Genomic DNA, 27,807 nt, shown 5'->3' on the forward strand with positions numbered 1-27,807 from the left:
TCTTTGAAAATTCATTGCACCTTATTCTCATCAATGATGCCTATATAAGGCTACATAAACACCCTGTTATTTATTGCCACACACAAAAATAGAAAGAAAAAAAAATGAAGTCGTCACTACTCTTGTTTTCACTATGCTTCCTATGCCTTTGCATTTCTCTTCTCCCTTCTTTCTCCACCTCTACCATACTATTTCAGGTATATATCTGTCGCCAATATACTTTGTTGAAATTTTAAATGTTATTTGTGAAGAAGTATTACATTAGTTAAATTTAAATTAAATGAATAATAAAATTTCCTTTTCTTTTTTAAGTCGAATTAATTAATAGTACATATATACTTAAATAGAACTGTTATCTTAAAGTTTTGGATAATATATATTAGGTGAGTTTTCTGGTGCCTGGATACTGGTGACTAACGGTGGCTATGCTTTGACCCACCAATAATATCATAACATCTGACCCAAAGGACTCTCTAAGAATGAGCGAAACGACGTCGCTCAGAATTATGCAATTAAAGAATAAAGATAAATACAGTAACTTCAGAAGTTTACTGGGAAGATATTTATGTAATTTTGCATTCCAAAAATAATTTTTGTTTCTTTTTTAAATAAAAGTCTTGATGTTCCATTGGATAAGAAGCATCACCATGGTGGAGCACTGTACCAGCAGGAAATGAATGCATATGCTCTTTTACTGAAACTCAAAGCACCGTATCTTGGGATTTGGACCCATTGGAAGAAGTAGCGGTTAGAAGTGTCCAAAAGAACCGTGGCAGCTCATCAGCGTCTTCGACGGATTGATAAGGAAGAAGGGGCGTGTTCTCTTCAGGTCCAGATTTTTATTTGGGCATGTCTTCATGAAGGCCATGACAAAAAATAAAAGTAGTGAGGGTATTTGTGAAAAACAATGTATTTGTAGATGCAGCGGATGTTCAAAATGAATTCAGTTGCCAGATTGCAAGTTCCATTGTTTTATTAGAGACGAGAAACAAGTTGAGAAAACCGTGACTTTCGCAGTGGAGAAATATAGAAGGCTTTCAGCCGCACCTACCTTTGATGATTTTTGGAAGTTGTGGAACCTTTTGAACCAATCTTTTTATTTTTTGTATTTTTTAATTTATTACATTTTTCTGGGATGATTTAGTTAATTGTTTATTATTCTTAATTAATATCCAAAAATTTTACCTTTTTTTATTTTTTTTATTAGCCAATTTATTATGGTCAATTATGTCAAAGCTTTCTATTTGTGCTAAACATGCCACATGTCAACATTATATTGGTTGATCTAATTTAACTAGTCACCTTAGTCACCATAGTCACCGTAAGAGAAAAGTCACCATAGAAGTCACCTATATATTATAACATGCATCTAACTCATTTAATTATTTAGCGACGTTTTGAAACCGTTGTTAAACTAAATAAAAACTGTTGTTATCTATTATTATTTTAGTAGATAAAAACATTAATATCATTAATTAGTTTAAGAAGAAATAATTGATAGTTTTGTGGATTTATCATTATAGGGGTTTGTGTGGGCATCAAGTGAGCAAGAAGGAGGATGGTGGAATCATTTGAAGCCATTAGTGGGTGAGATTGCAGCTTCTGGTGCTGAATATGTTTGGCTTCCTCCTCCCTCTAATGCTGATATTAACGGCTCTCAAGGTATATATATATAAATTCTTTATGATTTCTTCAACATAGTTTTTCTTTCGGACATATTTTGGACATGATATTTACCGACACTCGTCTGACATGCGTGTCTGTTGTTTCCAACCGTGTCATAATAAAAAATAAAAAAATCTTTTCCGAACACACCTAAATAGCATTACGTGTCAGCGTGTCCAGTTTTATTCTTAATATATATTCTTAAAATAAATTTAGATATAATATATATTATTATTTATTAAAACAAAAAAATATTTTAAATACTTGATATAATTAAAAAATATTAAAATAATTAAAATTTTTAATTTTTATTTTAATATTAATAAAATATCAAAATATCATTACGATTTATCTAAAAAATACTTTATATTTTATATGTATGCTTGTTCCCGTATCATATAAGATTTTGAAAATCACATATCAACGTGTCTCGTATTATATCGTGTTTCGTGTCCGTGTCAGTATTCATACATCATAAATCATAACTATATATCATCCAATACAAACTAATCCCACTTTTTTTATAATATTGTTATACACATTTACTAATAAGTAAAAGAAGATATTAATATTATATAATGGACACTTTAATAAATTGCTGCCCTGCCTAACGCGGTTGAAATTAATCAGAACTGCAACTTTGTAAGTCGTGGGGTAGGGTCTTGAGTCTTGACTCAACTCCTTATTTATACATTTGTAAATAAAATTAAAGAAATAGTATTGAGAGTTCATGTCAGAATAAATATCGCCACAACTTAATTAGCCATAGCGTCGCTCATTTACGTAAATATTTCATTAATAATACAATATAATCTTAATATAATTTTTTCTAAATCAGTATAATAATATACTGAAAAGAAAAATGATTATACTACAATGCAACAATTATATATATATATATATATTAATTCTTGAAAAAGTGAAAATGTTTAATCTAAGTCCATATATTTCACTTGAAATATACATCAGGTATAAATTTCTAATTGTAGACAAATAATGATAACTAATCTTAATGTCTAAGATATTTAATTGTATTTTATATATTTTTATACTTTTAAATTTGTATTTAATTATTATATTCTAACTTAATTTGACTATGTACAAAGTCCTTTTATTCAAGTCAATAATTTTGACTATAAAATTAAATATATCTTCTAATTTTTTAATACTTGTATTTTTATTCTTAAATTTATAATTTTTAAATTTAATTTGTCAAACATAATATATAAAACTTCTATGATATTCTAATAACTTGATCAACTCTTATTTATTTTTTATTAAACTTTTATTTTTTTACCATTGGTTGTTAACTTGAATAAGTAACTTTATCATTCATGAACATTCTAGTAATAATTTCTAAAAATTTTAATTCAACATTCAGCAACTTGTCGATAACCTCAGTTTAATTCCAATTCATTATTATCTCTTTCACAATATAATGATTATTAAGTTGTTAATTATTTTGATATAATATATTTTTTAGCTAGTTATATAGGTTATTTTATTTATATAAACAAAAAATTAGCCATTAAATTAATTTTTCATATAGAATATATGTTAGAATACAAAATTTACTAATATACACAACTACATGGTAAATATTTTTGGTGTGCACATATATAACATTTTTTAGGTAATTTGAGAGTAATGGTAATTAAAAAATAAAAAACGTCAAACTTTAATTCGGAATTTTTTGTACGGTGAAAACTCAGGCGCAATCGACCTCGCGTGAAATTGATAACTGAGAGTCGCTAGATGAAAATTTAGTCAAATTAATCAAATCATCTAACGGCTCCAAACTATCAACTTCATGTGAAATCTACTGCATCTGAATTTTTACCTTCTTTTATATTATCAAAACAATATTAGATTGTTTTCAATAAATTCTGAAACTATAAAATAATATGATATATATCGAGAAATTTGTATAATATACATGATATGCTTGATTTGAATTTATATATGTAACAAAAATAGAACACAATTTGAATTTGCAGGTTACTTGCCGAAGAGGCTATATGATCTTGACACATCCAAATATGGGAACAAGGAAGAGTTGAAATCACTGGTTGCTGCATTCAAACAGAGTGGAGTAAAGGCTGTATCCGACATCGTCATCAACCACCGTATGCCGGAGAGATTCGACAGCAATGGAAATAGTATATTCGAAGGCGGCACCCCAGATAGTCGTCTAGACTGGGGTGTGGCCGAAATTTGCAGAGATGATCCTGAATTTCACGGTACAGGTATAATTTTCTAAAAATAAAAATATAATTATTTATGTAGTATTGTCATCATATTTCATAAAATATAACGTATATTTATTATTGAATAGTGAATAAATAGAAATTTACATCTCATTTAACATAAATTGATCACATGTTAACACACAATATAATATGGTAAATTTTATAGTGTCTATTATTATAGTGATTATATAAGTATAGTTGAAATTTAAGTTATATTGATTTTGCACATTTTTTAGTTACTCACAATTATAAACTTTTTATTTTTAATATTTGAAGAGTAGTGGTATTTTTTTAAAATATGGATTATTGAGATGTTATTCTTAAATGTGGAATCGTTTAACTAGATAAGTAGAAATTGGATCGTCCGATTTGTGTTAAAAAAAGTTAAAAAATTTGAAGTACTAAAATCGGACCATCTGATTTGTGTACTTTCTATAATTTTAAAAAATACCAAAATTTCCAATATTAAGGTGTATCACCACTTTTACTTCAATAACAACAACAATTAGCCTTATGAACTTTTATATATTCAAATTCAAATAACATTACTCGGTTGGTGCAGGTAACCCTGACACAGGAATTGGGTGGGGTCAGGTCCCAGACATAGATCACACAAGTACAAGAGTACAACAAGAACTCTCAGATTGGATGAACTGGCTCAAAACAGAAGTAGGATTCTCAGGTTGGAGATTTGACATGGTTTTAGGATATGCACCAAAATTCACCAAACTCTATATAGACAACACTAAACCAGAATTTTCAGTTGGAGAATTATTTGAAAAAGTGGCCTTGGGAAATGACAACAAGCCCCTTGCAAACCAAGATGCACACAGGGGCAAATTGGTAAATTGGGTGAATGAGGTTGGAAGTGGTGTACTTACATTTGACTTCACAACAAAGATGATTCTTGGTGCTGCTGTTGAAGGTGAGTTATGGAGGTTGAAGGATGGTAATGGAAAACCACCAGGTATGATTGGAACAAAGCCTGAAAGTGCTGTGACATTGGTGGATAATCATGACACTGGGTCTCAGAAGACATATCCTTTTCCTGAGGATAAGATTATGTTGGGTTATGTTTACATTCTCACTCATCCTGGTCACCCTTCAATTGTAAGTAAACCACCACTTGCATTTTTTCTGATCTTGGGATTGTGTTTTCTTTAACTATGTTTTATATATTGTACATGCAGTTCTACCATGACTATTTTGAACGTCAGAATGGTATAAAGGATAACATAAAGAGTTTATCAGCCATAAGAAAAAGGAATGGAATCACAGCAACAAGCTCAATAAACATTCTAGCAGCTCAAGCTGATCTTTACATGGCCAACATTGCCAACAAAATCATTGTCAAGATTGGACCAAATGAGAATCTTGGAAACCTTCTTCCATCAAATGCTCAAGTTGTTGCCAATGGACAAGACTATGCTGTGTGGGAATTAAAGTGAAATGCACTTTATACAGATATATGCATATGTATTTTTATTACATTTCTTGTAAAAATAAATTGATGACTAGAATAATGACATACATGTCCATTGTTGATGTTCACAAAATACACATGAATGGATATCTAAATTTAAAATATATATCTAATTAGTTTCTTTTTTTTTTTTTTGAAGTGACTAAATTAGTCTCAAATTTTAAAAATTACCATCTGAATCTCCAAAATATTAAGCCGCGAGACAGATTGGAAGAATTAATCTATATCACGGAAAAATAATGATAATCTTTTAAAGTTTCAGGACTAATATGATCACTACTCTGCCAAAATTTGAAGATTAATTTGAATATTTGTTCTGAAATTTATGTACTCTAATGTAAACTTTCAAAAAAAATCACGTTTCCTCTAGACAAAGGCACATAAAACAAATCCTCAGGGTGAATAGGTGTGTAGAATGCAATCCAATCAAAGCAATAACAAACATGTTGAGAAGTATATGGTTATAATTTTTCAAAAGGGAATGAAGAAAAGAAAGATCATGAGATGGTTAAGAATTTATTTATCATGAATCATGATGCAATATCAATAAAAATGATGTTTTCAATAGGGACTACAGTGATGTGACGAATATGATTTTCTTCTTGCAAAGAACATCAAAAACCTTGGAAAAAATGACTTCTTCTTCTTCTTTCCATTTCTTAAATCTGGTGATCCAATTGCACTGTCATAACCCCTTGAACCTGAATCAAAACTGTCCCTGGACATGCTTTTCTGGTGTTCCCCTCTGTCGCGCTCCGACCTCCATCTTCGCAACTCGTATTCCATGCCTAACTTTCCTTCTTTAGCCTTCTCAGCTTTACACATTGCATCCCTTAAAGTTTCTCTTCTAGCAGCAATCTCTGTAGTCACTTCATTCAACTTTTCCAAACTTATCATTTCAGATTCCTTAGCTGCCTCAATTTCAGCATTCGCCGTCGCCATCACTGCCTTGGCTCCCTCTTCAGCCTCATGTGCATGCTTGCTCAGCAAGTAATACTCCTCCAAAGAAAGCGTCACTACCTCCGCCGACGAATCTGCTTCTTGGCTGCTTTGAGCTAATTCACTCTCCTTCAATGCATTGATTGCCGCCATTGCGCATCTCTCGGAAGTCTTGGCAGCCTCAATCTCCTTTAGAACTTCAAGTAATCTGCTCTGCATTGCGCTCGCTGCCGCCTTCGCTTGCTCAGCCTCCTCCTTCGCTCGCTGCAGCTCTTCGCGAGCTGCTTGACTCAGTGAGTTGGCTTCTTTAGCCTCTTCAGCAGCTTCTCGTACTTTCTGCGGAATTCTAGCTTCCCTTTCTTTCATCTGAAGCAGAAGCTTTTCTGTTCTGCTTTTCTCTACTTCAGCTTCTAGAGATTTCGCAGTGATTGAGGCCATTTCCTCTTTTTGCCGAATCGATGCAAGGTTCAATTTCTCTTCTTCAAGTTCGGTTTTCGACGCCGCTGCGGCTTCCTTTAAGTTACTAACCTCAGCAGTTGCTTTTTCTATGTTACTTTTCACTTCCGCAAGTTCCTTCTTCGCAGATTCAACGGCTTCTTTTATTTCATTGTGTATCTTCGTCCTCAAAGGCCACAGTTCTTCACGTTCGGCACTTCCGTCTTGCCTCGACTGTGCTTCTGTATAAGCATTCATTTCATCTTTCAGATCCGTCAGCAAAGTCGAAGCCGTGTCCAATTTAGACTTAAGATCTTTAGCAGCTAAGATTTTCTGGTTTATTCTTTGAAGTTCTTCCTCTGAGTGTTTAAGATCTTTTTCCCAATTGAGAGAGTCCTGATCCCTAGCCATAACCGATTCCATCCGATGTTCTTCGGCTTCCATGTGCGCTGCATGTGCTGCTTCCATCGATTCCTTTATAGCAAGCAACTCAATGGTTAATTCTTCCACAGTCTTCTCAACCTGTTTGGACGAAGTAATTGCTTCTTCCGATTTCTGAATAGCTTCCTCTTTTTCAACAACTAAGGAAGCGTATTCCTTACGCAACGCGTCCAGCTCCTCTTTAACCGATGTTAGCTCTGTAACTGCCGCAGTGTACCTGGCCTTTGCGACCTCAAGCTGTGCCTTGGCCGCCACGCTAGAGTCCTCGGCGATACCTTGCTCCATCTCTTCCACTCTAAGCTTCGCGAGTTCCGAATCCTGTCTTGCCTGACGCTCTTCGGTTTGTGCTCTCTCCAGGTTCAGTTTCAGCTCTTCTATTAGTCTCTTGGTGGTGTCCAGCTCCTGAAGTACTTCTTGTTTCGCTTTCTCTGCCGTCTCTGATTTCTTTTTGTATATTGGGATCTCCTGCTGCACTTTCTCGAGTTCTTGTTCTACGTCCTTTCGTCTCTGCATCATAGAATGTGCCAAAATTAACATTCACTGAATATATCATAACATTTGGGTGGAAACTCAGATGGTTTGACTGATTTGACTAAATTTTCATCTTACGGCTAGCTCTCAGCTATCAACTTCACGTGAAGTCGACTGCACCTGAGTTTCTACCTAACATTTGTAATTTGTGTTGTAATTATTTTTTAAATTTTATACCTCCACGGTCTGTTTCTTATGAGCCTTCCAATCCACAATTCCTCCGAACTTGGAAACAGCTTCCTTTACAGATTCGAAGGGAGCTGCCGTGTCGATGAAGCCTCTATTCTCAGCATTTTTCTTTGAACTTGAAGGCGAGCCGGTTGGTATATGAGCAACATCAGCCCTTTTTCGAGCCGTTGAGTTCATCTTTCGTCTTCTATTCTCCTTCAGCATCTGCAACAATTTTATTTCCGGTGCCGATGTAGACCGTTTTATCAAGTCATTTGCATCCGTAATGGAAGAAGTTTTAACGGCAGAACCACCTTGATTACTATCATAGAAATCTTCCGGTTCAGAATCAGCATTCATGGCATCCATAGCATTACAAGAATTTGAACTCGTCAGTGTTGAATTTTCCTTGCTAAAATCAGTAACTATGATTTGAGGCAATGATAACATAACTTCTTTGGTACTGTCATCATGGAACTCTTTTGTTTCAGGATTAGAAGCCGGAATCTCCGTTTGATCATCGATGGTAGTGACACTAGATTCATCATTGTTAATATTCTTCTGCCTCTCAAGAATTTCTTCAGAATTTGCTTTTTCTGTAGAAGCTGAATTCTCTTGTTCTAAGATTTGACCATCATTTGAATTATCGGTATTAACATTCTTCTGCTGCTCAAGGATCTCTTCAGATCCTGGATTTTCTGTAGAAGCTGAATTATCTTGCTCTATGATTTGATCATCTTTTGAGTCTTCATCATTAACATTCTTCTGCGGCTCAAGGATTTCTTCAGAACCTGCATTTTCTGTAGAAGCTGAATTTTGTTCTATGATTTGATCATCTTTTGAGTCTTCATCATTAACATTCTTCTGCGGCTCAAGGATTTCTTCAGAACCTGTGTTGTCTGTAGAAGCTGAATTTTGTTCTATGATTTGATCATCTTTTGAATCTTCATCATTAACATTATTCTGCTGCTCAAGGATCTCTTCAGAACCTGTATTTTCTGTAGAAGCTGAATTTTGTTCTATGATTTGATCATCTTTTGAATCTTCATCGTTAACATTCTCCTGCTTCTCAAGAATCTCTTCAGAATCTGCAATCGCCGTAGAAGCTGAATTATCTTGTTCTATGATTTGATCATCATTTGGATCATCATTAGTAACATTCTCCTGCTTCTCAAGGATCTCTTCAGAATCTGCATTTTCTGCAGAGGCTGAATTATCTTGTTCTATGATTTGATTATCTTTTGAGTCTTCATCATTAACATTCTTTTGCCTCTCAAGGATCTCCTCAGAATCTGCATTCGCCGTAGAAGCTGAATTATCTTGTTCTAACGTTTGATGATCATTTGAATCATCATTATGAAAATTCTCCTGCTTCTCAAGGCTCTCTTCAGAATCTGCATTTGCTGTAGAAGCAGAACTATCTTGTTCTATGATTTGATCATCATTATTAACATCCTCCTGCTTCTCAAGGATCTCTTCAGAATCTGCATTCTCCATAGAAGCTGAATTTTCTTGTTCCATGATTCGATCATCATTATTAACAATCTCCTGCTTCTCAAGGATCTCTTCAGAATCTGCATTCGCTGTAGAAGCTGAATCATCTTGTTCTGTGATTTGGACATCATTTGAATCATCAGTCTCAACATTCTTCTGCTGCTCAAGGATCTCTTCAGAATCTACATTCTCTGTAGAACCTGAATTATCTTGTTCTATAATTTGATCATCATTTGATCCTGCTGTGTGAAGCTTAGTATCATCCAGCGGCGATGATGCCGAGTCATCTGTGGGAGGATTTTCAATTTCTTCAACAATAATTGGACTACCAGAAGAAGCATTAGGCAGCATTGCTGATTCGGTTAATTCCTCGGCTGTTGTCTCCGGCAAACGAGTCTCGGATTCTTCTCTACTATCACTAACAGTGGATTCATTTACATGTGAAGTTTCACCAGGGGTTTCTACATTTTGCTGCTTTTGCTCATTAGCACTTTCTGAAGAGGATTCTGATGAGGGTAGATTCTCCTCAACACCCTCCATTCTTATCAACTCTTGGAACTGCAAAAGCTACCTGAAACACAAGATGCAAAGAAACTCAATCAATGAAAAACAAAATTAAGAACAAAAATGATTTCTTATTGCCCAAAATAGGGACCTGATTGAAAAACTTCTCTAAAGACAATACTTTTAGATCAATCAAACCATATCATTTTTCTTTTAGAATTCATCATATCTATTGGGAAGTTAAATTAGATCAAGGGTTATGCAAATTGCCCTGAAGCACTAAAATCATGATATTTGTTAAGCCTTCACATTGTTCTTTGCACACAGAGACATACATTATTTAGAATTCTAGTCTTCCTAAATAGAATTACCAATATAAAAAACAGAACAAAATTGAGACCTATATATTACACCATCTGCATTCTGTAGCAGCTAACCTTGTGGAGGCAAATATCTCAGCCTTTAACATTTGAAGATCATTGTGGTTGCCGGGCAATCGAATTGGCAATCGAAAACCCCGCGAATTCTCAACTGATTTGTTGAAAAATTCTGGTGATATATATAGTTATAATGAAGGTTGGCAAAGGCAATAACAAATATTTCTTAATCCTATAATCTTAATGCCATGCAGTTAGGCAAATATATGTTCCAATCCCAGCTACAATTGATATAGAAAACTGCTATAATCCAAAGGTTTTGCAAGATGGAAAAGAAAAAGAAGTGATGATCATAACAAATTAAAGATGAATATACAAGGACTTGATTAAAAGTCAATACTAAAATTTTGCCACATTATCTTGATCGACATGCAAAGAGGGTATACAGCAGACAGGGAGACCAATTCAATCTCCAAGGAAGAATTGGCAAACAACCAAGAACATAAACCAGATATTAAGCTACAATAATTTGGGGTGTTGAAAAAATGTAGGAAAATAGAAAAATAGAAAAGGAAAAAAAGATAAAAAAAATTAAAAAAAATTATGCATAGGGGGAGAGAGAGAGAGAGAAACATACCTTGATTAAAGCAGAAACCAAAGTGATGATTGAGAGTTGAAGAGATATTAAAGATCACTGAAAAGTTTCTGAGGAGGAAAATACATCAAACAATGAAAAAAAAATCAAAATTAGCTTCAGGGAGGAAAAAGTATGAAGCTAAATTTAGTAATTAAGAAAATAAAAGCAAAATGAAAATAAAATAAAATGTGAAGAGTTAAAAGGTTTGCACAGTTAGTGCAGCTAAGCCTACCTTGTAACACAAACAAATAAACCAATAGTAATAATAATATTATTAATATTTCTCTTTCTGTTTTCTGAAATACTACTAAATTTTAAAGGTGGCAAAAATATTATTTAAAAAAAATAAAAATACTTTTTGCATGTTAAAAATCAATTTAATCTATTATGTATTTATATATAAATATATATATTATTTAATTTATTGTTAATATATATTTATATTTTAACTTATTTTATATGAATAACTAATTTAATAATTAATTATTGTTGTGTATGTAGCATAATTGTAAAAGATTTAGAAAATTGATGCTATGTGATTTGATTTCTTCGTGTTCTAAGAAAAGGTCACATGACACTTGGATGATGATAGCTATAAGCCTATAATAGTGCATCTACACACATACACCAATGTAACTAATTTATTGTTAGGGTTACTAAATCTAAATACATCTATGTTGACGCAAGTTTGATTGTCTTATAGTTTATCTTACAGCAAAATCTACCAGTAGCCAGATCAGAATTATTGAGTTAGTTCACCTTTTTAATTTTTGATCTGTTATCTTATAGTTTATTTTTTATTGTGCATTATGAGTCATAATTTAATTTTATTTGTTTTTATTTTAATTTTGTAACGGACAATTTTAATAATTATTATTCTGACTTAATAACGCCGCTAGTAGAAAACCGAAATAACTAGTTATAGTGGGCATAAAGAAGCTAAATGAAATAAGTTCTTTTTATACGTATGTTTACAAAACACTTCCCTAAGTTTCCAAGGAAATACAATCGAACAGGAGAAGAAGAAAAAAATACCATTTGAAAAATACAATTGAGATTTGTGGATTTCTCAATCATTATAGACGAACAAAAATAGAGTGACATCGATAAAAAATCAATTCATCACCTATGACAACTATCCATCCTGTGGTTCAAAATCAACAGATTTTTTGAGCAACTCGTAAATTGAGTAAAATAATCCAAAAAGAATTTCAAATTATTTTTTTATTTCTAGTTTCTAGAATATTTCTATTTCTTCTTTCTATTCTAAAATAGAATATTTATTCAGTTCTATTTCGAAATATTTAATAATTTTAACATCAATTCTATTTTTAATTCTATGTCTATAAAAGACACCTATTTCTATATCTCAAAAATATTAGATAATAAATTTTACAAGTTTTATTTTATATCTAATATTTTATATTAATAAAATTATTATATACTTTTTAAATACTTATCAAAGTGCCTTTTACTGCAAGTACTCATCTTTCGTATTTTTCATTCACACAATAACAATCGACGTTTATCGAAGTCGATAAACTAATTTCCTGCTCTATTAAAGTTCAAAATATTTAAATTACCTTTAAATTCTTGAATCAATTTTTCGATAATTTCTACACTAATTTAACAATTTAAAAATTAAAATAACAAAAAAAAATAGTCCTGACTTTTGTTATATTTTTATTTTTTGTCGATGATTCAAAATTCCAAAACATATACGTCAAATTACTAAAAAATTTGAATAAATCAATATCATCTATGATTTCTATAATTTTAGCCCTTTAATTTCTTGGTCATGCTGTGTATAATTGTTATTGTAGCTTTTTAAAGTTAAATCTTTAAATCTATGATGTTAATTAATTATATTCATAACATAAATACAAAAAATGACAAATATATAAATATTTAGTAACAAAAAAAATTAATAAAAAATAATCAAAAAATTTTTTATTTAATATTTATTAATTTTTGTTTTTCTAATATTATTAAATACTAAATAAAATAAATTTTAATAAATTTTGTTTTTGTTTTTCTAGCATTACCAATAACAAAAATGATTATGAAAAAGTAATAGTGAACGAACTTTTTAGTTTGTTTTTGAAGAACCCTAAAAATCTTCCATTGTTTGAAAGTGTATTGAGCTATGTTGAATTTGAAAAATTGAAATGGTGATCAAGCATTATTAAAATATAAATTAAAAAATTATTAAAATTATTATTAAGTGTTTATTTAATTACTTCTAATTGTTTATTTGATGAATTTAATTTAGTGTGTATGAAAGAAAATTAGTTTTTATTGGGCCAAAGCTAACCAAGCCCAATCTGACTTTCAATAAATTAACCCTTATGCAAAAATCATTTCATATCAAGTGGCTGAATTTAAAAAAAAAATAGTAAAATTAATTGACCCAAGAAATTAATGCAAAGTCCAAGTCAACATATCTCTTGGTCCAACATCTTTCTTGATCCAAAATAGAAGAAGAAAGAAGGAAATGGATCAATCACTCTTCGGTTACCTACTTTCTTTGGTTACTAGAACTCAAATTTCAATTCAATTAATTTCTCTTTTAGTAACTGTAACTCCCAATTCAATTCAATTTAATTTGTATTGAAAGCTTTTATCAAAGGCTTTTCTTTTCTCTCTCTTCTCTCTCCTTCGGTCACGTCTATCATCAAAAAGGAAGATAAAAGAAAAATAAAGCCTCAGAAAAAAGGCTATGAAAAAAGGCTAAGAAATATATTTTTTATGGAAAGAAAAATTTGAAAAAAGACTTCAAGATTTTGTTGCCAAGAAAAGGAAATGATCGGTCTCGGTCAAGAAGCATCTACCTTAGTAAAAACTTATTTCCATTTTTTGTTCCACCAAGAAGAAGATAGCCTCTAAATCTCAGATAGGAAAGAAGCAAAAATAAGAAACTTGAAGTTGTCCTGAGTTAGAAGTTCATCAATGGTCAAAATTAAATCTTGGGGCCAAAGTCAATATCAATGGCCAAGATTGAAGAAGATGTATAAAAAAGGATGAGAGCGGTACATGCAAGTAGGTTTGGGTTCCCTCTCTCTCTCTTCTCTGTTCGAACTGCTGCTACTCTAAGGTTGGAGAAGAAGTTGCTAGGTTGGCTGAACCAGTTTCAACCTTAGAAGCTTCCCCTTCTATATTAAAGGTGAACGGCCAAGGGTTGAGATCAAGGAGAAAAAGTGTAAAGCACAGAGTTCTCATAGCTATTCGAGCTTCCTGAGTTCTTCTCCTTCAATGGTACTCATTTTGTTTTCTTTTTATTAGTTTTGTCTGTCTGAGTCTCATGGTGAAAAAGGCAAATATGGTGAGGTTTGTAAGAAAAAACCAATGAGAGAAAAAAGACAATGATCAAAATTAGAGAAAAAGTTATAGATGTTTCAGAGTTTCTTTGTACATCTTTCTATTGTGTTTCGTGATCCTGTGTGGATTCTCTTGCAAATTGGGTTAGTACTTTGCTGTTGAAAGTTAGATTGAGGTCTAGTCAAGTTCAGATTGGAGTTAGAATCTGGATTTATCCCAAATAGGAATGGGTAGTTTCTAAGGAGAAATTGGTATTTGTAATGTGAAAATATAGTGAAATTTCATCATTGTTGTGATGAAGACTGAATATATGCTACATTGTACCTAGTAGCTGAATCAGGATGTATCTGAAAAAAATCTCCTGAAATTCCATTAAAAAATTAAAAATTAATATTCAATAAAAAAAGACTAAGATTCAACCCTATTCTCTTAACCACTTATTACCATCAAGTCACAACTCCAAGTTGTCTCCCACGATTAATTTTCATGGTGTTCCCTGAAGTGAATAGAAGCTTTTAGCGCGACAATGGAGGTGAAGAGGAGCCATCTTTGCCGGAATTCCTCTGCCTTAATGTCCACCGGACATTCGATGAAACTCCGGTTTTCGAGTTTAGAAGAAAAAAAGGAGTCCAAGCAGATCAAGAAGAGTTGCCTCTTGACGGTTCAGTAAGAGGTAACTTCCACCAAATAGTTCCTTGCAAGACATTAAGAAGCTGGTGATGATAGCTTTAAGGATATGTGTATGCGTCAAACAAAACCTTCTATCACAAGTACATGGAAAATAATGCAACTAACTCATCAAATATATATATATCCTCTCTTCATATATATGACATTTCAAAAATCAAATCAATGTTGGTTACTTGGTCATAGTAATTAATTAAATTTAAGATCACTACTCACACGTGAAAATATTTTTATGTGATTAATATATAATTAAAAATTATTTAATATAATACGTATTTATATCTTAATTATTATTTTTTTATAAAGATATATTTAGCTGAATAATAACTAAATTTAAATATTTTAAGGTCTAGTTTGGGTAAACAACTTAATTAAGTTTCTTTTGAAAAATAGCTTAAACAATAAATGATTACATTAAAAGTAGCTTATAAATAAGTTATTTTGTATTTGGATTTTTAGTCATGCTTATTTTATAAAAATATGGTAAAAAGTAGTAGTATTAAGAGAGAAGTCATTTTTTTTAACTTCTCAATAAGCCTCTAAATAGCTTCTTAGAAAGCCCCAATTTGATTTTGAAAATTGCACCAGACATTAATACTACTATTTTTCATAAATCAAAAGCTAAAAAAATTACTTTTGAAACTTTTCAAACAGGCCCTAAGTGAACCAAAGAATAAGTTTTAATCTTAATATTCCTTTGGCTAGAGATGAAATAGAAAGAAAATAAGCAACAATTATTTCTCAAGATTTAAAAAATAAGTTCATCATTCACTATATTTTAAGATAGTTTCAAATTATTAATTTTCAGAAAAAAAATTAGTGCGATCAAATACTTAATTATAGTTCTTCTTTTTAGAAAAATAAATTAAGATAATATTGTTTATCATGCATTGATTATTGCTAGGGTCATGTGTTATCTCGAATAAAATAAGAATTAAATATTTTTTTATTCCTAAAGTTTGAGGTCAAAATCAAAATCGTTTTCGATTTCTTTTTCTTATTAAAATCATCCTCAACATTACAAAATATTATAAAATTATTTTTTTATCCATAAATAATAATTTTCAGACAATTTTACCCTAAAACAAAAATAAAAAAATCTTTTCTATTCTCACCCCTAACACCCTCTGCATCATCAGTCATCACGACTACCATCACCACACCATTCTTTATCCATCCATCAATCTAAACACATCACAACATCACCTTTTCATCCAAATAACACCAACAATAGTAATAGCAACTTAATTTTAAAGTGAAAATAGAGAAAAAAAATTGGCAGTAACAATTCAATGACAACAACTCAGAAGTTATATTTTTTATTCCATCTCTATTAAATTACCAACAATGCTATAACACAATATAATGTTTAAAAAATTATCATTTAAATTGTAATTCAGACATACACATGTTATTAGGGGTAATGTAGACCATCAATTGAAAGCAGAGAAGAGAGGCGTGTGCGGCCACAGGCTCAAAATTTTATTTTAATTTAAAGATCTCATAACAAAAAATAATAAAAACACTGATGTATATGTTCTTCAAAAATAAAAATGAAAAATTGGAAGAACAAAATGAGAACATCGAACAAGAATAGACAGCAAGGAAAGAAAATAGGAATAGAAAGACGGTGGAGTAGGAGACCCAACTCGAGATTCAACTTCAAAATGAGATCTTTGGACTTAACACTGGAGTAGGAGACCTAAATCGGTAGCTTCAGCTGAAATGACGCTGTTGAGGTCAATGCCAACATGGTTGTCGTTGAGTCCTAAGGAGGAAGGCGAGATGAGGAAGGCGAGGCTAACACTAATGGAGGAAGGGTTGAAGTTGGTGATGGAGAGAGAGAGAGAGAAAATTTGAAGAAGGAGGCAGAAAACGGAGGTGGTAAGGTGGCGAAAAGGGAGAGAAGAAGAATTTTGGAAAGGGATGGGGGAGGAAGAGTCCCAAGAGAGAGTGGTGGGTGAAAAGGGAAGAAAGTGAAGATTTATCCAAAAGAAGGTGGGTTTAATTTTGTTTTTTAATATTATTTTTATTATTGTTAAAGATAATTTAGTTAAAAAATTAAAATTGAGGTAAAAAAGACGAATGTTTAGTAATGTTGAGAATGATTTTAATAATAAAAAAATATTGGAGACGAATTTGATTTTCACCCCAAACCTTAGGGATGAAAAAAGTACTTAACCCATAAAATAATATAGAGTCCCACTAGGGAGCCAATGGGGGTATTTGTACAATATGTACAATGGGCTGCTTATTTAGCCCAATATGAATTAAAAATGAAAATTATCCACGAAATAATAAATTTAAAAACTCTTATTCAGTTATTTCACATCAAAATTCAAATTTCAAATTCTCCAATTTCAAATTTTAAATTTTTAAAATATCCAGTTAGTTATTTCAAAAAAATAACCATCTAAAATCCTCCAATACTCTCTTCTTTTTCAACCGGCGGCCACCCCACGTTCATCAATAATCATCACATTTCACCGTCGCTACTTAGCTTGCCACACGCCACTCACTCTTAATAAAAATAACCATCTACTTAAGGATAAAAATAATTATTCGCATAGCTAATGAATTGAACTAAACTCAATCCAATCAAAATAGTCATCTACATGAAAATAAAATAACCATCCGCATACCTACTAAAATGACCATCCTAAATTGACCATTAAAATAGAAGAAGATGAATAAACAGAAGAAACTATTATTGTGGTGAAACATAATTTTGAAAGACTAGTCATGACAAAAGCGGCACTATTGTGAAGCATAGGGCTCAAATCTTGAAAGAAGCTAACCATGCTTAGATCCGAAAAAGGAGAAGAGCATGGTGGTATCATCGGTGAGAAGATGTTTGAAGGAATGGGAGAAAGTGAAGCCGGTTTGGAAGAGAGGCACGAAAACAGCGACAACAACGTTAGGCTGAGCGTCGGAGGTGAGGACGGTGTCGGTAGGAGGATGCAGCGGCCTCGCCGGCGAGAAATTGAGGTGAGAACCGGAGAAGATGACGGTGAGTTTTGGACGTGTAATGTAACACCCTAACTTTCAGCACGTCATGATCGTACCAAAAGTGAGGCGTTACTGACCTGTTTTCTGTATTTAATATTTAATACTGAGCCTTTAGTTCGATTTTGCGTTTCAATTTTTAAGAAAAAGCCGAAAAGTTTTGTTTCTATTAATTAAAATCATATATCAAAGATCTCCAAGCAATACTAGTCACATAGTTAGTAAGAATAATAAATATCATACAAAAGAATTCAAATAAAACTCAGATACAACTCCTATCCCTCTGTATAAAATAAAATGTTAACTAACAAAGGCGCGCGAGGGAATTCTAGGAAAGCGACTCAACATATAAACTTAATTCAAATAAGACTAATAATCGCTCGCAGCTTCAAACTGAGTCTTCGAATCTGTGACACTGAAAGGGTGGAAGATTTTAGGGTGAGAACAACCCACGAGTTCTCAGTAGAAAATGGGAATGCCATAAGAGTAATAAAATAATGTGCAAATAATTAACTTTATTCAATAAAACTGTATTTTTATCAAACCTTTTGAAAATACTTTTTACTATTATTTTATATAATTAATTACCTTCTTTAAATTTCCGAACTTAAGACAAATCTCAATCATAACCTCAGTTATTAATCACCTCAATACATAAACTAATAGCACAGGAAACAAATCAACACACAAGCAAATAGCAATAAGACAAACAGCACAATCACAGAGAGACAAGATAAGCAAACACAATCAAATGCAAATGTGCAAACAATGATGATGCATATCTAATCCTATCGCAGGTAATGAGCTCATTTGTCGGTTTCGACCCGCACCTGACGCAATCCGACTCGCAAGTCAGATAAGGCATTCCAGCGGCATAACCTCTGCAAGTTTCTACTTCTTGCAGGCGCTGATTCTCCTGCTAAAGCATGTGCCACTTTCTCCTGGAAGTCATTCCATACACACGGGCATCCCCGCACAATCATTCACACATAAAGCCCATGGCCTCCAGTGAGCGTTACGTATCGCCATCCTCACTGAGCCGTCTCTATTGTGTCAAGTGAGCGTTACGTATCGCCATCCTCACTAGACACTTGGCACTAAGGTCCAACAACACTCAATATCTTTTCGGTCATTGCTCTCTGCTCTTCTATGGCAGAGATCCCTTTACTTAATAAACCGGATTCAAGTCATTTTTTATTTAAAACCAACATCACTCTTTATAACCTTTTCCAAGCCTCCGAAACTACTTTATTTACAAGAAGTTCTTCTTTCATACAAAAATCAGTTCTTACTTAACCATGATTTTCCTAAACCAACTTCAACACCATTTCAAATTTAAACCTCTTTCAAAAGACTAAAAGAATCATTTTTTATAAATCAATAAAACTCATTCCCACTATCTCAAATAATTTCAAATGCGGATTTATTTTCAATATCAAAGTAACCCCAAATCAAGAAAAGAAAATCAGTTTACATAATATTCAATCAAACTGACTTTCCAACTCAATAATCAGAATTTTCAGCCACAACCAACCAATTCAGCATAATCTCATAAATTAAAATTTTAAATAGTTCTATCAAAATCAGAAAACCAACATCAATCATAGCCTCAATTCAACCCGTTGCAATTCAATTTCATCAATTAACCACTCACAACAACAAAACTAGTTACGATACATTTATAAATTATTTGCACTTATTCACTAAACTTTAATGACATTCATAAATTAAAACGATTAATTTTAAAATAAAATCATCTACTTCCGTACGAAATCAAAACAACAGAAGTTTTAGAAAAACTTCCTAATCGAACTACTGAAGAAGAAAATGTCAAAAATCGTTTATGACTTCTAAAACTCCAATGAACTGAACTCAAGGAGAAGGGGAATTACTTCACCGTCAGCTTCTACCAAACAAAAATAACGCCAACACAAAAAAAAAAAGATATAAACATTTTTACCGGATTAAATTTTTTATTGAAATTACGAATCTTAAGAAATTGGAACTGGAAACTCATGGTTTCCATGGAAGCTCACACTCTCTCTCTCTCGGCCTTTCTTTCTTCTTTTTTCCAAGTTCAATCCGGCGGTGAAAGCAAAGAAATGAAAATGATAAGGCTGATAGAAATAAATGGATAATTTGTGGTGGCTAATACTTCATTAGGTGTCATTGATTAATAGTTAAAAGTGGCATGTATAACAATTATATGTATGTATATATGCACAAAAACACATAAGTCACGCTTCTAATTCTTTCATTTAGTTATATATATAAAGGGAGCATGTGTCATGTTATAAATAAGTAACAATATAATATTGTAATAATATAATACAAGCCATGTTTGGCTTCATGTTTTCTTAATGGCTTCGGCCAAATAATAATAATAATTCTTTTATTTATTTTATTTTTTAAAAATATTTTATTATAATAAAAATTATTTAAAAATTCTAATAAATTTTAAATTAAAAATATTATAAAATTTAATTTAATTACTTTAAAAAAATAACTTTCATTAAGTTAAATTATTAACAAATATAATAAATCATAAATTATTTAATATTTAATTTTTAAAAATTTGGATTGTTATATGTATTAGAGATTATGACAAAATTAGAAATAACTATACATAATAGGAATGAATTTAAATATTAATTTTAATTTTTAAATTTTAAAATGTGAAATTAAATACTTAATTAATGATCTAATTTTTAATTTTAATTTTTTTAATTTATTAAACACATTGTATACAATTATTATTGGTTCTCAATACTTTTTCAATAATATATAGATAATGCTTGATGATCTAGCTTGCAAAGGGATCATGTTGTGTTTGTATTAGTTAATTAATAATGCTTAAGCTAATAATAATAATGTGTTTTACTCTTATTAACAATATTCCATATTATAAGGTCATAATAATTGGTTGTTGGAGAAACCAAATGACGAAAATGAGAGAATGGGCTAGTTGTCTCTTTGCTAGTCATTAGTCAATTTGCACATTTTAGTAATGTGCATCCATACGCAATCTTGCAATGTCGTTACATAATTTTACCTTTTCAAAAATCAAAGCTTCTTGGAGATCAAAAAATGGGGGCAGTAGCTTTCTCATTATTATATAATATTCCTAATCTACATGCTAATTTGTTACTAAGGAATTCATTGATTTAATTTAATCGACAATTCATTCTTTCTGCTCTCATAAAAGAGAAGAGTAGGATTTTTTTTTCAATATTTTTTTATTCGGCAAGTATATGACTAATTTATTATAGATTAAATTTTTATTTAAGAATTTGTGATTAGTCAATATATCATTATATATATAAAATAAAATTTAAATCTCAAATATTTATTTAAACGGATAAATAAACTAATCATTCAATCAACTTAAATCAGTGGTAGAGTTTTTATTTATTAGTATATATTTCAGCTTTTTTAATATATTGTCTTCAACTATTTATTAATTAACAAAGTCGTCTTTCACCTTTTTCTATCGGTAAGTTGGTCAATATTTTACAAAATATTTCAAAAATCTCTTTAATAATAAAGTACTAGTATTAATAATAACAAATATATTATGCAATATTACCAAATATTAAAACAAAAAATACTTTTAAACTAATATACTTTGAATTAGAGATATATATATTTATGCTATTTTTTTAATTACTTTCATGTACTATTTTTGAATTATAGATATACTATGGCGGGTTTGTGCTATCTTCATTCTTCACAAACTTCTTAATTTGGAGTGGTTCTTGTAGTTCTCTTGTCTTTTTTTAGTTTTGAATTTTCTTTTAAGTTTTTAATTTAAAAATTCAAAAGATAAAATCGTAGCTGTGATAACATTAATACAATTTAAGAAAGATTTGTAATAATTTTTTAATTTATTTTATTCTCACCTATAAAGTAATATTATTCTAATTAAAAGACTATGTCTAAAGTAATATATACTTTAGAACAAGTCAATGCGATATTTATTACTTCTAGTTTAGTTACTGTTTTATTTGTCGTCAAGTCTAATAGTTTTAAAAATTTCTCATTTCATGTTTAGTTTTATTTTTTTATGTTTCTCAGGTCATCATTCACAAATACTATTTTGATGCATCACTTTTTATTAATAATAGAAAAGTATAAAAATATACTTTTTTTAATATGAATTAAAATAATAATAAACTATTATAATATAACGTTGCATTAACTCCAAGTAGCATATATAGATAAACATTATCATAAATAAAACATATAACTTAAGGCCATAACTTAATATAACAAATAAATAGTTATAATTTAATATTTTGAAAAGTTTAATAAACCCCATAGATCATAATATTGTTTTGCATAAAGAGACTAAGCTAATTATATGTTATTACAAATATTAAAAGTTAAAATGCATATGATTTTATATATTTAAATGTAGACAAAACAGAGGTGTATTAAAAATTAAAATGCATATGACTTTATATAATTGTTGTGATTTTTTATTATTAAAGTGTATTTGAATGAAATTATAATATTATGATTAATGTAGTATTTTTAATTTAAATGACATTTTAAAGTTTATATTGGACTAATTATATTTGAATGTATTTATTTATATTTTATTTATTATTTTATTATAAAACAGTTATTTGATTTTTTTTTGTGATTAAACAATTATTTTGATTGAATCACGAAAATTGGTTGAACTAAAAAACTAATAAATATAAATCAATAATTAAAACAGTTTAATTTAAAAAAGAAGACGGTACCTATAAATTATCCCACAAATGTAACAAATTAGTGTTTATCAAGAGCACGTGGAGTACGTATTTTATTCTCTTAACAAATTTATTCTATAAAGTTAAACATTACTATTACTACATAAATAAATAATATAAACAGCACAATAATTCTGTAAATACAAAATTTTATTTACATATTATATTACAATTTCTTGATAAAAAGGTGGTGAATCAAAACTCTGCAATATACACAAAACAACAAAAAAATGTTCCTGCAGAGTTAGGCTATTAAATTTTTTTTTAATGAATTTCACTTAACAAAATTCACAAGTCAAAAACTCAGTCCAACTATGTATAAAGCTGAGCTTGTGTAATAACAGAGCCAAAACACTATATTCTTTTAAGCCATAAAATGTTTAAGTCCGAAAAAAAAATCCATAATATCTGTAAATCTATATCAATTTATCTTTGTACCATAGTGTGACCAAACACTTTCTTCAAGAGGAATTCACACTCTTTTTATCATCATCATCATCATACACTTTCTTCAACACGAACCAACACTCTCATCCGCAATGGCATCATCATCATCATCATCATCGGAGATTTCAAAATGGAGCTCCAATCCATCGCTGGTAGATAAAGATAGACGATCAACCAAACTATAAAATATTAGTTAAGGATAAATCAAGTAAGTCACTGCGCTGACGTAAATCTGTATCAACTTACTATAGTGTGGCCCAATAAGAATATGTTTAAATTTAACTTTTAGATGGAAGTACAAATTGAAAAAAGAGATTATATTGAATAAGAATACATAAGAGTACATATAATTCTTTATATTGATATTTTTATGTCCTTAGGTAATACCAATCATATTTTTCTTCTAATTAAATAAAAAACACCAAAACATATATCAACAAAAAAAATAAATAATATACTAACAAAAAAATTATCATATTCTCATAATCTGAAGACTATACTAGTACAAAAATTTTAAAAAAATACCAAAACAATTTAAAAGACATTAAAGATATAAAAAAGTTTGAAATAAAAAAAAATAGCTGAATGTATACAAAATAAAGTATATAAAATTGAAGTAGAATTTGACTTTGAAATGGGAGTACCGAACCGGGATTATATTAAATAAGAGTACACATAATTTTTTATATTGGTATCTTTATGCCCTTAGTCAATTTCACTCATATTTTTCTTCAAATTAAATAAAAAAGATCAAAACATATGCCAACAGAAAAAATAAATAATATACCAAAAAAATATCATATTTTTATGAATGAAAAGTACACCAGCACAAAAATTTTAAAAAATACCAAAATAATTTAAAAGACATTAAAGACAAAAAAGTTTGAAATTAAAAAAAATAAACTTTATATTATTTAATATTCTAATTTAATTTACAAAAATAGTAAAAATTTAATATAAGTCAAACAAAATTTTATGGACCTTTTTTACCTTGAATAAAAAAAACTAGCGGCAAGTAAACAATTAGTAAAAAATAATTGGCAAAGTCAGATATTTATAAAGAAATCAAATTTAATCGAATACAATAAATCATGTTCAAGTGCCCTGTTAGGGTTTTTTCGTGCTTTGCTAGGGTTTCTTAACATCGCCCATAGGGTTTCACCAACACAATTGATAATTACAATCACAATACACCAAACATTTTCTCATTCTTTATTCTATCAGTATGGATACATTAGGAGGTAATCAACAACATACAGTAGAAGAAGACAAGGAGAACACAGAGGAGGTGGTGGTGCTTGAAGAGGAAGACATCTCTGAAGGTTTGCACGCATGCCTAAAGAGTTTGAATGGGAGAATATTTGCTGATCGCACCTTTTCAACAGGCACAATGGAAGGGGCTATGACTGCAATATGGGATAGACCGGAAGGATTGAGAGTCGTAGACAAAGGCAAGAATCAATTTCAGTTCTTTTTTTATAAGGATACAGACGTTGCACGAGTTGAACGAGGTTTCCCTTGGCTATTTAAGAACTTTATCCTCCATGTTGTGAGATGGAAGGAAGATCCGATGGAAGGCAAAAATGCTATATCTACTTTTTCAATTTGGGTCCAAATATGGGGCTTGCCAGAACAGTTTAAAACAATTGAAGTTGGACGTAAACTTGGTATGAAGATTGGAAGCGTTGTTGATGTTGGATTATATGAGGTGCGAGGGAAAGAAACTCGAATCATTAAAGCCAATGTGGAGATAGAAGGGGATAGGAGGTTGAGGGATTCGATGAAGATCACTAGATCAAATCAAAAATTGATCGAAGTAGGGCTTCGATATCAAAGGCTAAGAACATTTTGCACCTACTGCGCGCTTCTAGGACATGATTCCAAACATTGTCAACAGCTGTTGGATGACTCTGCGAGTAACGGTATTATAGGAGAAGCTATTGGAGAATGGGTGAAGGCAGATCAAGTAGGAAGGAGGATTGAGAGTAAATCGAATTCAAACTCCTCTTATGCCAGAGCTCCTGGTTCTTCCACCCCTAAACCAAGGAAGAAACCAGCTCCCTCTTGGCTACTGGAGAATTTTGCTGATTTAAATATAAAAGGGGATAAGGAACAGGTGAGGAAAACCACCACTCATAATTTAATGACTGCAGAGGAAGGGAATGGTTTCCTAGCAGACGCTTGGAAGGCTCCGGCGGGTACCGTTACAAGTGATATTCTGCAGGACAGACCCATCCCAATGAATAGTGAAAAGAATATGATTACTATGAGCGAGGCTAAGGAGGACAGAGGATGAAAGCAAAGTATCAAACAACTTGCTAGGCAAATGGGGAGCCATGGAGAGACCTACACTGTCTATAAAAGGGGGTATATTGGTAAGGAGAATAGTGGCAGCTCAAAGAAGCCCTGTTTGGAGGAAGCCTCAGGTGGTAATAAGGAGGTGGAGGGTGCCAGCCGTCAATTGGCACCCAAAACCTCATGAAGATCTTAAGTTGGAACTGTCGGGGTTTGGGGAGACCCCTGATAGTCCAAAACCTTAAAGGGATTTGTCGATCCCACTCCCCCGAAGTGGTATTCATTTGTGAAACTAAGAATCAACCTCGAATGGTGGAAAGGACGCTACGGGTATGCAGGTTTGAGTCTTGGAGAATTGTGAGCCCGATTGGGGTAGCGGGAGGTTTAGTCTTGGCTTGGAAGGAAGGGGTGAAAGTGCAAATCGTCTCAGAGAAAGAGTACTACATTGCTGTCACGGTCAAAGACTTGTCTAATAGACTGAATTGGGGTTTAATTGGTGTTTATCTTAACACAAATGAACAAGTTAGGGCTGGTCAATTCCATGAGCTGTCAGCTACTATACAGAAAATGCAAAATGAAATGATTGTGATGGGAGATTTCAATACCATTGCTAGTCAGGAGGAGAAAAGGGGTGGAGGGTTGAAATCTTGGTCCTCTATTTCAGATTTTAATAACTTTATTGATGGAAGTAGCTTGATGGATCTTGGTATGGTGGGTAGGAATTTCACTTGGTCCAATAAAAGGAGAGGAGAAGAGCAGATTTTAGAAAGACTAGACCGTATTTTGGTAAGCAACAGCTGGCTGCACATGTTTCCTACTAATACAGTGACTAGGATGCAGGAAAATGGATCTGATCATGCCCTTTTATTATTGGATACCAGTCTTCAAGTTGAGAGATCTAAACGCAGGTTTAAGTTCCAACAGAGGTGGTGTGGGGTCGAGGCGGTTAGAGGGGTTATTACCGAGGCATGGAACTCCTATGTTGAAGGTTCAGCGATGTTTGTTTTAGCTCAAAAACTGAAACTCTGCAGACATCGTCTTGTGCAATGGCAGAAAACATCCAAATCCAACTCTAAAGCTGAAATAGAGGAGATTCTCAAAAAAATAGAAGAGCTTAGAGAGACAGGAATTAATGGAGGAATTGAGGTTGAGGAGCTGGAAAACATGCTGGAGAACGCTTATGGTAGGGAGGAGAGCTACTGGAAAGAGAAGTCTCGGATAAAATGGCTGAAGGAAGGGGATAAGAACACTAAATTCGTCCACCAATCATTTCAATCCCGGGTTCGGCGTAATAAAATCTGGAAATTGGAACGGAATGATCGGAGCTTTGCTACCTCTCGAGCTGATATAGCCTTAGTTGCAGAAGACTATTTTAGAGATATATTTTCTTCTACCAACTCAACTGATCCGGAGGGGGAATTTGAAGACTTTCTTCCCAAAGTTTCTTTAGCCATGAATAGAAGATTACTACGGCCAGTTTCTCTAGATGAAGTCAAACGGCTGTGTTTAGTGTGCACTCTGAAAGTGCACCCGGTGATGATGGGTTCACAGCAAAGTTCTTCCATTACTACTGGAACATTGTGGCTGGGGATGTGTTTCGAGCGGTGAGAAGCTTCTTTATTGGAGGTAGGATACTTAGAAGTTTCAACCACACACAGATCTGTTTAATCCCAAAGGTTCCGAATGCTATCAACATGACACAGGTCAGGCCGATTAGCTTATCCTCTGTGGTTTATAAATTTATTTCTAAAGTGATTGTTCATCAGCTACATAGTATCATGAATAAACTAATTAGTCCTAATCAAAGTGCTTTCTTAAAAGGAAGACTAATTAGTGATAATATATTTATAGCTCATAAATGTATGCATTACTTGAAAACTAAGAAGACGGGCTTGAATACTGAAATGGTCGTAAAGCTTGATATGAGTAAGGCCTACGATAGAGTGGAATGGCATCTTTTATGGTTCATGCTTCGAAAGTTAGGATTTGATCCTAGATGGATAGGTTGGATTCAGGAGGTGGTGACTACAGTTTCTTACTCTGTTGTTGTTGAATGTCAACCCTTTGGTTTTTTTTAAGCCAAATAGAGGAATCCGACAAGGAGACCCTCTATCACCATATCTTTTTCTATTTTGTGCAGAAGGTTTATCCTTTCTGCTGAACAAGGCAGAGCAAAACCGTCTTATCTCTGGTATCCAGATCAATAGAAGATGCCCTCCTATCAATCATCTACTCTTCGCAGACGACTCTATCCTATTTAGTAGGGCCTCGGAGGACGGATGTTATAATATCCTGAAGATCCTTACTCTATATGAAAGCTTTAGTGGTCAGAAAGTAAACTTATCTAAATCAGCTGTGTTTTTTAGCAATAATA

At 31.8% G+C, this 27,807-nt stretch overlaps 3 protein-coding genes across 5 annotated transcripts; 2 read left to right on the forward strand and 1 right to left on the reverse strand.

The window, feature by feature from the left end:
- On the forward strand, positions 1-5,503 carry LOC112697844 (alpha-amylase-like). Its single transcript, XM_025751200.2, has 5 exons — positions 1-197; positions 1,524-1,662; positions 3,663-3,911; positions 4,477-5,024; positions 5,105-5,503. Exons 1-5 carry the CDS (start codon positions 105-107, stop codon positions 5,360-5,362), a joined length of 1,287 nt encoding a protein of 428 aa, XP_025606985.1. The 5' UTR covers positions 1-104; the 3' UTR covers positions 5,363-5,503.
- Positions 5,504-5,897: 394 nt separating this feature from the next.
- Positions 5,898-11,076, reverse strand: LOC112697845 (uncharacterized). Of its 3 annotated transcripts, none has more exons than XM_025751202.3 (3): positions 10,924-11,076; positions 7,921-9,976; positions 5,898-7,719 (listed from the first exon to the last, which is right to left on the reverse strand). In XM_025751202.3, exons 2-3 carry the CDS (start codon positions 9,943-9,945, stop codon positions 5,959-5,961), a joined length of 3,786 nt encoding a protein of 1,261 aa, XP_025606987.1. In that variant the 5' UTR covers positions 9,946-9,976; positions 10,924-11,076; the 3' UTR covers positions 5,898-5,958. The 3 variants fall into 3 exon arrangements, with proteins under 3 accessions (XP_025606987.1, XP_025606988.1, XP_025606986.1); XM_025751203.3 differs by lacking the exon at positions 10,924-11,076 and adding an exon at positions 10,310-10,857; XM_025751201.3 differs by lacking the exon at positions 10,924-11,076 and adding an exon at positions 10,347-10,856.
- A 14,666-nt stretch (positions 11,077-25,742) lies between these two features.
- LOC140180322 (uncharacterized) lies at positions 25,743-27,041 on the forward strand. Its single transcript, XM_072220800.1, has one exon. The coding sequence runs from the start codon at positions 25,743-25,745 to the stop codon at positions 27,039-27,041; it is 1,299 nt and encodes a 432-aa protein (XP_072076901.1).
- The last annotated feature ends 766 nt before the right edge of the window (positions 27,042-27,807 follow it).

Source organism: Arachis hypogaea, chromosome 16 (genome assembly GCF_003086295.3).
Source record: "Arachis hypogaea cultivar Tifrunner chromosome 16, arahy.Tifrunner.gnm2.J5K5, whole genome shotgun sequence".
Lineage (NCBI taxonomy): Eukaryota > Viridiplantae > Streptophyta > Magnoliopsida > Fabales > Fabaceae > Arachis > Arachis hypogaea.